This window comes from Mustela nivalis (assembly GCF_964662115.1).
Source record: "Mustela nivalis genome assembly, chromosome: 4".
Classification (NCBI taxonomy): Eukaryota; Metazoa; Chordata; class Mammalia; order Carnivora; family Mustelidae; genus Mustela; species Mustela nivalis.
The window spans coordinates 62,863,947-62,879,205 of record NC_139023.1 but is presented as its reverse complement, the minus strand read 5'-3'; the positions used below and the strand labels follow the sequence as shown (position 1 = coordinate 62,879,205).

General features: G+C 49.5%; 1 protein-coding gene across 2 annotated transcripts in view; it reads left to right on the top strand.

Moving 5' to 3' along the window:
- Positions 1–13,241, top strand: part of CRMP1 (collapsin response mediator protein 1) — a 71,564-nt gene extending 58,323 nt beyond the window's left edge. For both annotated transcript variants that reach the window (XM_082728448.1, XM_082728449.1), the window contains exons 10-14: positions 121–262; positions 1,136–1,306; positions 6,423–6,602; positions 8,880–9,045; positions 12,183–13,241. In XM_082728448.1, coding sequence (XP_082584574.1) covers positions 121–262; positions 1,136–1,306; positions 6,423–6,602; positions 8,880–9,045; positions 12,183–12,274 — 751 coding nt within the window. In that variant the 3' untranslated portion in view covers positions 12,275–13,241. The remainder of the gene's footprint in view (positions 1–120; positions 263–1,135; positions 1,307–6,422; positions 6,603–8,879; positions 9,046–12,182) is intronic.
- Positions 13,242–15,259: the final 2,018 nt, after the last annotated feature.

The following is a 15,259-nucleotide window of genomic DNA, read 5'->3' as shown; positions in this document are numbered from 1 at the left end:
TGATATGCCCCAAATCCTCTCCCCAGAATTTCTTGGGGTTTTCATTTCATAGCCAGTACTGGGTGCCTGAAGTTCAACCTGAACTCAGGTCTGACCCCTACCTTGTTTTCATCCTTGCAGTGGAGACCTGCAGGTCACAGGCAGTGGCCACTGTCCCTACAGTACTGCCCAGAAGGCGGTGGGCAAGGACAACTTCACTCTGATCCCTGAGGGCGTCAATGGGATAGAGGAGCGGATGACTGTTGTCTGGGATAAGGCAGTGGTAAGGCGCTCCCTGTTTCTCTATCCCCAGGAACATTCTAGAAGCACCCTAAGTGGCCCATCAAAAGCTAGCACATAGTGCACTGCTGGTTCCCTTTTTTTTTTTTTAAGATTTATTTATTTGTGAGAGTGCCAGAGTTAAGTGGGGGAAGGGGCAAAGGGAGAGAATCTTCAAGCAGACTCCCGTCTGAGAGTGGAGCCTGATGTGGCGCCTGATCCCACGACCCATGAGATCATGACGTGAGCTGAAACCAAGAGTTGGACTCTCAACCGACTGAGCCACCGAGGCGTCCCTGCACCACCGATTCTTAATGCTCTTCCCTTCCTTGCTTTGAGGCAAGAGAGAATGCATACGGAGGGCACGTGAGGAAGGGTGTGACTCTTAAAAGAGCAGCACAGGTCCTGTGGGTTCCTCTGCAGTTGCAGGCCTGACAGTTGTCCTGTATTCTTTAAGGATGCAAAATGTTTTCCTTAGTTTTGTGTGCCTGTAAAGGTGACTTTGTAAAACCTGTGCCCTGGGTTGACATTGGGTATAGAGGGTGCTTATTGTATTAGGACACTCCACATCACACTCTGGTCCCTGACTTGAACCAAAGGTTTTCATTTTCTATTAAACCTGGGCCCAATGGGCCTGACAAGATAGCACAGTGTCCATCGAGCAAAGGTCAGCATGCTTCTGCGTGGTCGGTTACATTTCCTCTCCAATGGGGCTAGGCCCTGGTGCCCTTTCAGATGGCCTGTTTTCAGCAGGGGAGGAAAAAATTTCAGACTCCTCTCAAGGACTCCTGTCAGCAGGCCTAGATTTTTTCCTGCCTGCCCTTTCCCCAGCCCTGTTATGGGGGCGGCTCTTCTCATCAGCAGATCTTGCCTTTAGGCTACTGGCAAAATGGATGAGAACCAGTTTGTTGCTATCACCAGCACCAACGCAGCCAAGATCTTTAACCTGTACCCCAGGAAAGGGCGGATTGCCGTGGGCTCGGATGCTGATGTGGTCATCTGGGACCCTGACAAGGTGAAGACCATAACAGCCAAAAGTCACAAGTCGGTAAGTCCTGGCTTACCCAAGATGCTCCTGATCTGGGTGAGCAATTCTCGCTTGGCAACCACTTTAGAAGCCTCTGGTTGAAAATGATTTACGGAGTTTCCAACCAGGATGTGATCTGATGTCTGGCATGACTCAGTCCTTCACGTTTCTCTGCCAGTTGGAGAGACTGGCTTTGAGCAGCCTCGGCTAAGTTACTGATGTGTTACTGATGCTTTCTCTCTCTCCCTCTCTCTGTCTCTCTCTCTTGGTGGGCTCTGCCCTGGACACTGCATTCTCAAGCTCAGAGAAGTATTAGGTCCAAGATTCTTTCTCCAACCTAGTTATCAAGCTAGAAAGGGTTTGATCTCCTATCTCAGAGATCTCCTTGTTCACGTTGGGGTCACTGCTAACACTCGACAAAGGAAAGGGTTGGGCCTAGAGCCCTCTGTGTGTGAGCACATTGCAGGGGTGCATGCTCTCTGAGCTCCAGGCACCAAGCCTATGGCCATGGGTTATTTCTGTGCTTTGTATCCTATGTGCCCTTGACTTTCTCACTCTGCCAGCAAACCTAGGATGCAAAGAGACGTGAGTCATCTTCTCCTCCCTCCTTGCTTGCTTCAAAAGCCTGCTCTGCAAAGGCAGCTGTAATCTTGGGTCCAAATTAATGTCCACATTAATGTCCTAATGTCAGAAACATAGAAGACCACATCCTGTACCCCGGCCCACTATGTCTGTTACAGGACACAGGCCAGCGGGAAGAGTGTGTGCACAGCCCATCATCCTGTGAGGTCCTCATTGTCACACAGGCACAGCTTCCCAGCCTCCTAGGGGCTACCTACTAGGAGAGGTGAGACCACATGCATGAGGACAAGGAAGTCTCATAAGAAAGTGACAAGAACCCTTCGTAGCAGTTCATGGGCTTGGCCCTCAGGTCCCAGGGAGTTGGCATGGGGCTGTAGAAGTCTTGTCCCACTTATCAGCTGGCTGTCGTGTTTATGGTAATCAGTGCTCCCTAGTGACACACTGGCATCCTTCACCCCCCACTTCCCATCCCCGGTGACAGGATCAGGAGGAAATGAGACTGAGATCACCTCCCTAGAGAAAGTTGTACCCCATTCTCCACACTTACCACCTCGCATGCACACGATCCCACTTGAATCGCTGTGAATGCCGTGACGTGTGTGTGTCAAGTGGGGTCTGGTCCTACAGGAAAGACACATGTTTCCTAGGGTCAGGAAGGGTCCCATCAAGAGAACTTTTGAGATGGTACGGCAGGTGGCAGGCCGTGGGCCACCCCACCTCTCACTGCCCCTGAGCCCACACCCAGGTGGACACTGTGGTGGTTTGTGTATTTGTGTAGTTGTGTATTCAGAAGGTTGTACATCCTCCCAGACTCATTAGCAGTCACTCCCCGTTCTCCCCTCTCCCGGTCCCCTTTGACCAGGGATTTGATTTCTTTCTCTCTGGATTTGCCAATTTTGGACCAGTCACAAAAAAGGAATCCCATAGTGTGTGGCCTTTCATGTCTGGCTTCTTTCGTTTGGCTTCATGGTGTTGAGGCTTGTCCACACTGTGTGTGTGCTTCTACTTCATTTTCTTTTTTTAAAGATTTTATTTATTTATTTGGGGGAGAGGAGAGAGAGCATGGACGAGAGGGAGAGGGGCAGGCAGAAGGACAGCGAGGAGCAGACTCTCCATTGAGCAGGGAGCCCTATGTGGGGCTCAATCCTAGGACCCTGAGATCATGACCTGAGCCGAAGGCAGATGCTGAACGAACAAAGCTGCCCAGGCCCCAGTACTTCATTCCTTCTTATGGCTGAAGAACGCTCCCTTGCCCGGATAGAGCACAATTATCTCTTCATGGACATAAACGTATTCCCCATTTGTCAGTGTCCTGCTATCTTTTATAGGACACAAAAGAACCAAGGACCAGTAACTGCTTTCTAGGGTAGAGACGAGGGACCTGCGGCTCCCAGATGGGAGATGACAATTTTGTTCGTTTTTTTGTTTTTTGAAGATTTCACTTATTTATTTGAGAGAGAGAGACAGAGACAAAGACAGACAAAGCATGAATGGGTAGAGGGAGAGGGAGAAGCAGATGCCCCACTGAGCAGGAACCTTGATGTGGGGTTCAATCCCAGGACCCTGAGATCATGACCTGAGCCAAAGGCAGATGCTTATTCCAAACGAGCCACCCAAGGCACCCCAGTTTTGTTTATGTTAATTGTTATCCTTTGCCCTGTTTGAATTATTACATCATTCACATATTACTTTTAGGCAAGGAAACAACTTTTAAAACCCCATGTAGTGGCCAGATCTCGAATGTGGCATCTGTAGGGGGTAAGCCAGAACCTCGTAAGAGCTCTCCGATTAGGAGGGGCGTGATAGCGCACATCGTGTCCTTCCAGCATGAGGAATAGCGGGCCATGTGGGGCCATGTGAGCCAGGAGGTCAGCCAGTCTCGACCGGTGGCTCAGCGGCTTGTTTCCTCACTGACTTCAGAGCGTCACTCATGCTCCGTATTTGGACTTCATCGGGACATGAGTCAGCACATAGTGGGTCTCTTCAGGGTGATTCAGGAAGCATTAGGTTATCAAACATTACAGCTGAGGGCAGACCATCTGCCTGGGTCCTGGGAAGCAGCTGCTGACCCAGAGTGTATCTCAGTGTCAGCAGCTGTGTGTGGACCCAGTTGTTTCCCTGAACCCCCGAGCATGCTCCCAGAATCCAGGGGCAATGATAAGAGAACCCACTGGCCGATTACAAACCAGTAGGAAGAATGGATATCTTTTCTATGAAGTAATTCAAGTGCATTTTGAAAAATAGAATGGAAATCAAAATCCTGTTCCTAGTAACAATAAAAACTAAAGACTTTTATATACACAAGTTCTTTTACACAAAAATGATTCAGTAGAGCAAACAGTAATTCTTGCTAATTTCATCTGTAAGTTTGAAGCAATGCCATCAGAAAACTCAATGGAATTGTTGTTTAGCTGGAAAAGCAGAGGTCCTCAATGCTAAATGTGAGACTAGTCAGACATTTTTGGAACATAAGGGGGCAAGCCCGGCTCACCCCAGTTCTTCTTCTTCTTCTTTTTTTTTCCCCAAGATTTTATTTATTTATTTGATAGAGAGAGAAAGGGGTAGGGGCACGGACCCCTACATGGGGCTTGATCTCACAACCCTGAGATATGCCTCCAGCTGAAACCAAGAGTCAGACACTGAACCGACTGAGCACACAGGCACCCTCATCCCCGTTCTCGAAGCAGGTTGTATAGTTACAGTCATTGAGGCAGTTTGCTGTTTGTAGGACAGAGGGGACTTCCAGGTGGCAGCCCGATCACAGGAGAGAATTGGGTTTACAAAGCAGGAGGAAGTTGAGATTGGCCAGACAGAGGCAGTTATCAGCCAGTGGGTTCCAGCAGCAGACCCAGAAGGCCAGACCTCCGCCATGCTCTTTACCACAGAATGGACTGAAGGTTGAAATGAAAGCTACCAAAGGATTAGAATAAACCATGTGTTTAGAAATGATAGTTTTGAAGGGGAGAAGATCTTTCTAAGCTAGACACAAAACTTAGAAAGCGTAAAGAGGAAGATTAGCCTGTGTGAGCATTGACTATGTACAAATTAAACCAAAAAACCCCACAGTGTGGCATAAAAATAATAATAATTATTACCTTGTAGGAGATCCCAAGGCAGAGGACAGACAGCCAGGTGAGACTCAGGACAAAACAACGGATAAATTCCCTAACATCACAAGTGTCCTTAGAAACTAGGAAGAAAATACCAAGAACCTAATAAATAAACAGAACCTAATAAATAAATAAACCTAAAAAAAAAAAACCATAAAACTGTGTGGAAACACAGTTACGCAAGAAGAAATATACAAACAATGTATACAGCTTTCAAAACAGACCCAGTCTCACTAGTAATTAACTAAATGCAAATCTTAGGAGTATGTTTCTCACCCACACAGTGACCGAGACCCAGCTGGTTAATGGGGCACAGGTGGGGTTGGACGGCAGGAGGCACGTGAGGGAGCACAAATCTATCAAAGTTAAAAATCCACTTACTCTTTGGCTCCAACTCCACATCTAGAAAGGGACTCAACACATGCCAGTGTGGACATGCAGAAGCGTGGTTCAGTACGGGCTTCAGCGAAAGCAGGGAAACCATCTGGTTTTCCATCTCTGGGAACCGATAAATAAATTCTCCCTCTAGGGAATACAGCACGGCGGTTTAAAAGGTGTTAAAAACAGTTTTAATAGTAACCTGTGCCGATATGGAACAATCTCTGAGGTCAGGAGAAAAATTTGGGTGAAACCCATTAGTACGGAGCTCTTGCAATGCCGAGACTATTGTTCATGCTCCAAAAATATCCGGGGGCTCAGGAGACTCTCTTGAAGGCAGGTGTCTCGGTCTGAGATAGCAGAGAGACCTACTTTTTAAAATCAAATGTCGCTTGTGCTTTTTGATTTTTCATTTTACTGTCTAGATGACCTACTTTTTAAATAATAAAAAACAGTTGCCCAGTGGTACTTAGATTCCCTTTAGGGGTTATGAAAGGAATGGGTATTTCTAAGAACATATTTTGTCTTTCAAATTAGCAAAACAAAAGAAAGAAAGAAATCAAAAATATAAAAATGACCTTATTCTGTGCTGGAGGGGAGTTTACGGACACGAAATCAAGGAAGTGTCTCTCTCCCCCGCTGCCCTGTCACGGTTGTTGGTTGGTCTGATGCCTTTGGAAAATAACTGGGCAGTAGGCAACATGTACCCTACCAAAGCTCAATATCTCTTAACCCAGTAACTTAATTATAGAAACTACCTTAAAGAAGGTATTTTTTAAAAAGACAGAAAAATGCCCATTGTGGTCAGAGCAGCCACATTGCCAGACAATGGGGGGAGAGGGGACGTGTTCAAGTTCATGGTGCCGGAGACAAAACCACCTTCAGCCTCAATGCCCAAGGGTGAGCGAGGGCTGATTCTGCTGAGGAAGGCACACCGAAGGGAAGAAGACAGGGTTCCAGAGAACGTTTCCCGAGGGCGAGTGCAGGAAGTGCCCGTGGGAGGACATCCGGAGGGTTCCACCCCTGCGGCAGGTGGTAAGGGCTCTGCTGTGCTTCTGGCCGTGCAGGCTGTGGAGTACAACATCTTCGAGGGCATGGAGTGCCACGGCTCCCCGCTGGTGGTCATCAGTCAGGGCAAGATCGTCTTCGAGGACGGCAACATTAACGTCAACAAGGGCGTGGGCCGCTTTATCCCACGGAAGCCTTTCCCCGAGTACCTCTACCAGCGCGTCAGGATCAGGAACAAGGTGAGTGGGTCTAGGGCGTGCAGCGTGAACAAGTCATGGCCACAGGAGCTGTCACCCTGCCCTGCCGGCGTCTTGGGGCATGGTCGATGTCCCAGGATTTTGCAGACTGTAAAGGGGTGTGCCCATGTAAGATGGGAAGGGCAGCCGGAGTAACACTGAATGGAGCTGTTTTGGGGCACATGTCCCACATCATCTCGGCTTCCTGGGCAGCCCCTCCTTGAGCGTTAGGACCCTCCTGTGGGTCAGACTCTGGTGCTTGAAGCAGTGGGCTGGCCAGTGTCACACAGCAGGAATGCTGGAACCTCTAGGCTTTGCCCTTCTGGGAAAAATCACCCCCAGGCTCCTCAAGGGATGGCAGAACGGCCTCTCTCACCTTTCAGACCTGCCCTCTCTTCTTGCCTCCCCTGCCCTTCCATTCTGCATCTCTCTTTCCCACTTTCCTGGAAGAGTCTCGGCAGGGACACACGATGCCCCGTTGAAGGGCATGTCACAGGCTCCATCCATTCTCCAGCATGGTTCACGGAGCTTGCTCTCAGTTCATGCAAACTCCCCCTGGTGGCCCCATCATCTTCCTTAGTTGGGTCCCTCCTGTCACTCTGGCCACCTGCTTCCCACACTAAATGGCTGACATTTGCTGGAAGGGCCAGCTTGTGTATGTGTGTAAATGTGTGTGTGTGCATAGATGTATCTATACGTGTATATGTGTACTTCTGTGTGGGGGTGTATATACCTACATGTGTGTGCATGGATGTGTGCACACAGATACATGTATGTGCATGTGGGCATAGATGTGGGGGTGTGCACATGTGTGTGTATGTGTGTACAGTGTGTGCATGCATATATGTATGCACAGATGCATATGATGGTGTGCACATTTGTGTACAGGTGTGTATGCATGGATGCGGGTGTGCAAGTGTGTGCATGGATGTGTGGTGTGCACATGTGTATGTGTGGGTGTGGGTGCTCACGTGTGTGCGTGGATGTATGTGCATGGATTGTGTGTACATGTGTATGCATGGACATGTGTGCACATGTCTGTGTACCCTCTTGTGTGTGGTCCTGCTTTTCTTGTGCTTCATAAACGACCCCCGCTACCACCACTGATTTTGATGGAAAAGCCTGGAAACATGATACCCCAGACTCTGAGGCCCACATTACAATGCTTGGGTCTTTCTGTGTCCTGTAGGGTGTATCACCCCGGGTCAAAGATTCCAAATCACACGGACATTGTGTGTCAGTTAGGGAAAGGATGGATGGAGAATAAGCAAGTCTGATCTGGGAAATGGCATGAAGAGCTGGGGTGGCCGAGGGACCGGAGCAGGATGCTAGAGATAAGGAGACTTGTGCAAACTCGGGGCTGCATGCCCACTGAGGGGCACCAGCACACTGGGGCCAGCTTCATTTCCTTTACATTGGTGTGACTCTGAGGCCTGTGGTTAGAAGCCACATCCACAAGAGCAGGTGCCTGGTCTGTATGCCAGGCCCTCATCCGCAGGGACCTGAATTCCCGTGCAGGGCACTCCCTCCCTATGTGCCTGGGGGCAGAGGACAGGAGCCACACCAGGTGAGGGACAGGACCTGAACCTGTCTCTGGCGGAGCTGAGCTTGGAGGAGGTCTCTGAAGGTCATGGGGAGGCAGGTTTGGAACCAGCTAGAATGGAAGGATGCCCAGAGATGCAGGAAGCACGTATTGTGAAGAGGAGAACAGAAAGGTGGCCAGACCTATAGCCAGGGATGTAGGGCTTCCCCGGGCCAATGCTCGACTTGTGGGGATGGAGACTGTGGTCCATGCCCCACCTACCAGAGGGTCTGAGCAGATGTTCACTTCGTGGTTTCCCTGAGCCGGCTGCCCTCAGAGGTAGTCCGATCACCCCATCATGTGCTAGATTTTCTCCCTTCCTCTCCCCCTCCTCCTTTCTGGAATCACCTCCCAAATAAACTAGCTCCCCCCAAATCTTTGTCTTGGGCTCACCTTCTGCAAGACCATAGATGATTCAGTGGTCCTTGAGGGAGATGGGGCATGCAGGGAAAGTTTTTCCTCTTGAAAATGGGTTTGGGGTCCTTTTGTATGGAGCTCTGTGTGTGTGTGCATGTCTTTGTGTATTGGGTTATATAGGGGTGCATGCATATGGCGGTGTGTGTACATGTGTACCCACACATGTGTGCATGTCCCCGAGGTGCCCTCTGGTCACTGTCCGGCCGCAAGGGTCTGGCTCCCTGAATGGGAAGGCTCAGGTGCTTCTTGCCCATCTGTCCCCCTCCCCTTCCTTTGTTTAGGTTTCAGGGTTACAAGGTGTTCCCAGGGGCATGTACGATGGTCCTGTGTACGAGGTCCCAGCCACACCCAAATATGCGACTCCTGCTCCTTCTGCCAAGTCCTCGCCTTCCAAACACCAGCCACCGCCCATCAGAAACCTCCACCAGTCCAACTTCAGTTTATCAGGTAAGAGGCTCCCCGTGCCCACAGCACTTCCGAGTAGTCCCCTTGGGCTACAGAGGAGAAAGCAAGGAACAGGTGGGGAGCCCCATCTCCTCCCCTCCTGGGAGTGCCCAAACGGGCGGGGGTAAGTCAGAAAGCAGAGGGGCTCCACAGGGACTACACAGAGACACCTAACCCTGGTGATGAAGTCTGCACAAAAATTGACCTTGAGCTCATCCTTCAGCATGCCTTCCGCCGGAAGCCGAATCTGGTCCCTCGGACCCTAGGATGCTGCAGTTTCAACAGTTCGCCACATGAGGGCACACATGCACACGCTGGAATTGAATGGGAATTTTGTCCCCCGGAAGTTTTGTCCACGGGAGTATTTGAGGTTTTAGCGTGTTTCTATGCTGGGCTATGTTCTAGGAATATGGCGATGGATAAGACACAGCTGGGAAGCCCCCAGTCTGCTCCGGCGGGTCAGCAAATATTGTCTTAAAGGGCTGGAGGGTAAATGGTCTAGGTTTTGTGAGCTAAGACGTAAAAGTTAGGGTATTATATTAAGTAGCCATTTCAAAGGCAATCATTGAAAAGTGTAAAAAAACTATGTAAAAAACTATTCTTAGCCCATGGACTGTACAAAAACAAGTAGTGGCCAAGATTTGTCAGTGGCCCCTCATTTGTAGACTCAGATCTAATAGGAATGAAAACCATTTAAACAGAGAAGCTAATATGTTTGGCAAATGAGAATGGGGAAGCAGAGAGAGAAATGAATAGCCATTTAAATTGTTGGGTGACAACTTGCCCTCCATCCGGGGGAGTGTCCGTCTCAGAGATTAGACAGTGGGGGATATAAGTGGTGGTGGTGGGATCCCCATTTCAACTTACCTTACTTCTCACAAGCCTTAGTGCAAGAGTTTCTCACACGATGAGTGTGATTCAAGTCTTTAAAAAGAACTAGTATGTTTTCCACCAATGGACCCAAAACACCACTCACGTATTTCATGGGATGTTCAGTCAGCACAACGGGGATTAGACACAGAGCCAGGACAAGCCATGAGGGTGAAGAAACGTGGAGTTTGCAGACTGGACCTCTCCTCCAGTCACAACTCTTGATCGTTATTAGGTATGGTGGGGAGAACTCTGACCTTTTAGAACTGGAGAAACAATGAAATGAACAGTCTGCGGGAAGGGCTGGCCCACCAGCCCATGCCCCAGCTTGGCGCTCACTGGATCTAGACCCACCGCGCTGCCCCAGCCTGCCTCCCAGCAGGTTAGCAGGTGACTTCATTTGCTACCAGCACCATAGGGACTTTCTGACATCAGGAATGACTTCATAGGTGGCTTTTCAATACCTGCTTAATGTCACTTTCTAGAGATGCAGCTGATTGAGTGCCCTAGGGTTCTTGTGACCAACAGGTGCTATCAGAGTAGTGCTCAGGTAACCAAGGTGGAGGGGATTATGAGGGAAACGGGGATTGAGCACTAAGCCTGATCTCTGGTTCTGGGACTTGAAGAAGTTCCTGGCTTACCAGGAAGACACAGAGTCTACCAAGGGAGCTTGCCACGCTACATCCATAGTGACTTTCAGAGATCAGACATGGCGGGGATGGAGGGTACTTCGTCTCTGCTCCTCTCACTTTACAGAAAAGGAAGTGAAGGCCAAGGGAAGGTGGGTCCGATTCCAAGTCCCCCAGATTCCAGACACGATCTGTCCTGGAACCTGTCTCCGGACTGGACCCCAGTTCCCTCTCATGCCATCCGTCCTTCTGGCTTTGTCCATCAGTCACTGCTTACGCACCGAATCCATATCTGCTGAGCACAGGCACTGCGCTTGATGCTGGAACTTTACATCTTTAACGGCCAGAGAATGTGTAAGGTTGGAACAAATGGTTGTTTTTGCAAATTGAAAACAAAAAAATATGATGCCCCTCCCCCATGCAGATGTGGCTGTTGCAAACAAGGTGGGTAAATCCAGATTCAAGTACTTCTCATGCATGCACGCACGCACTCATACGTGCACACCCACATGTGCACGGCTATGCATACTGTGCAAAAAACACCTTTGGAGCCTCGGGCACTGCTGTGTGTTGTTCTAACTCCTGTAGGAGCCCGAGCTGTGGAGACAAACCAGTTGGGGCTGGAATTCTGGCTGGCCTGCCCTCCAGCATTGCCCCCACGAAGTGCATGACCTGAGCTTCCAATTCCTTGTCTATACATTTGGAGTAAACACTTCCCCCTTCATAAGACTGCTGTCTACCCTAAACTCAAACACACATATTAAAGCACACAGTAAGCACTCAATAGGTGCTTGCCCACGTGGTTCAAGAACATGACACCAGGCGAGAAATAGTGCAGGGTGCTCAGGGTTGCAAGAGGGTCACCTCAGGGCCTGAGGGGGGCACAGAGAGGAGAGAGCAGTGAACCCCATGGATGTTGGGGAGCCTTTGCAGAGGTGAACCTGGACTGAACCCCACAGTGTGGAGAGGCTTGGAGGGCATATTGGGACGAGGGCTCAGCCTCCCTCATGAGTAGCCTGTGGAACCTGTCAGTGGTGACTGGCTCTCTTTGTTTCTTTTCTTACTTTTCAGCATTCCAAGATTCATTGTTTATGCACCACACCCAGTGCTCCATGCCATACATGCCCTCCTTAGTATCTACCAACAGGCTCACCCATCCCCCACCCTGCCCCTCTAAAACCTTCAGTTTGTTTCTCAGAGTCCACAGTCTTTCATGCTTTGTCTCCCCCTCCGATTTCCCCCAACTCACTTTTCCTTTCCTTCTCTTAATGTCCTCCATGTTATTTCTTATGCTCCACAAGTAAGTGAAACCATAAGATAATTGACCCTCTCTACTTGACTTATTTCACTCTGCATAATCTCTTCCAGTCCCGTCCATGTTGATACAAAGGTTGGGTCTTCAACCTTTCTGATGGAGGGATAATACTCCATCGTATATATGGACCACATCTTCTTCATCCATTCATCTGCTGAAGGACATCTTGGCTCTTTCCACAGTTTGGTGACTGTGGCCATTGCTGCTATGAACATTGGGGTACAGATGGCCCTTCTTTTCACTACATCTGTATCTTTGGATTAAATACCCAGTAGTTGAATTGCAGGGTCATAGGGAAGCTCCATTTTTAAATTCATCTCTTTCAGGTGCCCAGATCGACGACAACAACCCCCGGCGCACCGGCCATCGCATCGTGGCGCCCCCTGGTGGCCGCTCCAACATCACCAGTCTGGGCTGAAGGCCGATGGGCGGATGGCTGAGCTCCAGCGTGAAGCGTTCTAGGAATAATGTCCATTCCTTTCCCTGTCAGGGTTTGGGAAACCCGCAGTTTTATTTGGTACTGATGGGGGGAAAATTGAATGATGTTCTTTCCTCTCTTGTTTAGGAAGAAGTGGTACTAGTGTGGTGTGTTTGCTTGGAAACTCCTTGCCCCACGGTCGTGTGTTCATGCTGACTCCACTTCAGAGCATGGGTCTCCATTTCCCTCCTTAGTGAACACAGGTTCTAGCAGCGTCTTGTACTGTCCCTCCCACTTCTGACTCCACGGGCTCCATGAATCTCTGGGTGGTTCCTTTTGCCCCCTTGTAGCTGTTCTAGGATAGTTGATGCATGTTACTAAATTATGTGTGCAGTCTGTGAGCGCGTCTGACGGGACATCGCCGAGGACCCACGTAGACCCAATGCCGAGACCTCGAGCCCTCAGGGGTGATTCCAGAACTCTCCACGCAAAGATGTTTACTCATTGTCCCCACCCCAAGTCCGCCTGCCCCACTCCTCCCCACCCCCACCCGCCTCGAGAACCTTCTGTGAATTCTCAGAGAGGCAGGGGAGCCTTCCAGTGTGTGCAGAGAAACACCATCCACGTCCTGTGTCAGAAACCCTGGTCTCCGTGGCACTTGTGACTCGCCATGCCGTCTTCTGGTCTGTGTGTGTCCTTCCAGCCAACTCCGACTTCAGGCCTAGCCAGGTTCACACTCAGAAAGGGGTCTCCCCGCCCCCATCAGGGCTGACAACGATGGGGTGAGGGCTGCTCCCCGTGGCCCCGCTCCTGGTCCCTTCGAGGTGGTTGACGGGGCAGTCAGATTTTTAAAGTTTTGTACAAAGTTTTCCTTTGTAATCACCCCCATTTTTACTTAACAACTGACTTATCGTGGCTCTTATTTCTGAATTCAAAGCTTGTGAAAAAATAAAGACAATAAACAGCCTGCTGGCCCGACTAGCGTGTTTTCTTTGAAGTGTGGCTGCACGGTTAGGTGCAAAAGCCCAGCATTCCTCCTTGTGATGACTGGTGTGTGGCGGTTGCTTCCCAGGACTCATTCTTGGTGGACGCTGGGGAAAGCAGAGGAGGAAGGGGAGGGAGCCAGTCACGAGGTGTGGAGTGTTGACCTTAGACCCTGAGGTCATGGCGGGAAAAGCAGGAGACAGGTGACTTCTGCTGCGTGGTTTGAAAGCCCATGTCTATTCCCTCCTGCCTGGCCCATCCTTGGGGTGCTCTTTTCTTGTAGCTTACAGTCTGCCTCCAGCTGGGAGCTCCAACCTTCTAAGCAACACATTTCTTCCCTTTGGTTCCATGAGCAGATACATATTCTGAGGAGTCAAAACTCAGGCAAAGTTGCTTATCTCATTTTGCCACTAGTAGTAGTTATAGTAGTGATGGTGGTGATGGTAGTAATGATGGTGGTGCTGATGGTGCTGATGGTGCTGATAGTGCTGATGGTGGTGATGGTGGTGATGGTGGTGGTTGATGATGATGGTGGCAATGGTGATGATGATGATGATCTTGAAGGTGGTGGTGATAGTGGTGATGATGATGAGAATTATGATGATGATGATAGTGATGGTGATGATGGGTGCTGATGGCAATGGTGATGATGATGATCTTGGTGGTGATGGTGGATGATGATGGTGGTGGTGATGACGGTGATGGTGATGGTGATTGTGGTGATGATGGTGGTGGTGATGGTGGTGCCAGTGACAATGATGGTAACAGGATGGAGATGGTAGATGATGATGGTGGTGGTGATGATAATGATGGTGATGGTGATCATGCAGGCAGCACCTGTGTGGCACTGGCTACATGTCAGGTGCTCTGTGAGGTGGGCTCTACTACTATGCCCCTTTTTCAGAGGAGTCCTGGAGACTTTAGTGACTTGTCCAAGATCACACAGTGAGGAAGCGGCTGATGCAGGATTTGAATCCAGGACCCATGAAGTTTGGCCCAAAGTCCAAGGCTCCTTTCTCCTCACTGCTAAGTTTTATAATCATCCAAGGCAGCACAGCTAAGTACATCTACTTAAAGGCTTTAGTGTGTTCTCCTCCTGCCTGGCTGGGTTAAGACACCTTAGTTAAGGTCCAACATGGTGTTGGCTCATGGTCTGTCATGGACTTTACTGAAACAAGGCTAAATAAAGGGAAAGTTCAAGAGTAAAGAATAAGGTCTTTTGATGTTTGGTTGTGGCCTATTCATACTATTAAAGGGCAACACAGAAACTTCCAGAAGAGTAACGTTGGTAGTGGTGAGTTACCCCACTCTGAAAAGCATTTCCTCTCCTGCATCACCCCCTAACCCATCCGGGGGTACAAGCTAAAGCAGCCTTAACATTCTCTAAGCTCCACATCCTGGTGGGGGTACTGCCCCTCTGCATAACTGAGTGAGGTGGCCAGCACCCACTGCCACACATGAGGTTCCCCAGCACCCCCAAGAGTCACAGTCCCAGGTCCTGGCGGTGCAAGACAGACAAGCCTTAAGTTTTGGAGCCTGTGCTACCACGTTCCTTACAAGGCACATGCTTCTCTTTTGGGTCCTGAGATGGTAGGAAGAGGTAGGGGGTGTTTCTTGAAAAGCTTAAGGGGAAACTTATCCATTCTCTCATCCATCTACCCACACCCGTGATTCCCCTTTATCATGTCACAGGCCTAACCTAGTCCTAGGTTCCGGGAATTAAGATGTGGACATCTTTGCTGTAAGGTAATTATTCTGCTATCCACAATTCTCCTAAGTCTCCTCCCAAAAAACGTGCCGTATTTTGCCACGTTGGGGTATTTGATCCATCTTTCACTAATCTTTGTGTATAAGGAAAGGGAAGCCTCAAGACTTACTTTTTCCCATATAATATCTAAATGACCCCACACCATTTACTGAAAAGACCATTCTTCCCCCCCCCCCATTAGGCTGCAGTGTTGGCTTTATTATAAATCAGGTGGCCAAAGTGCAGGGGTCTTC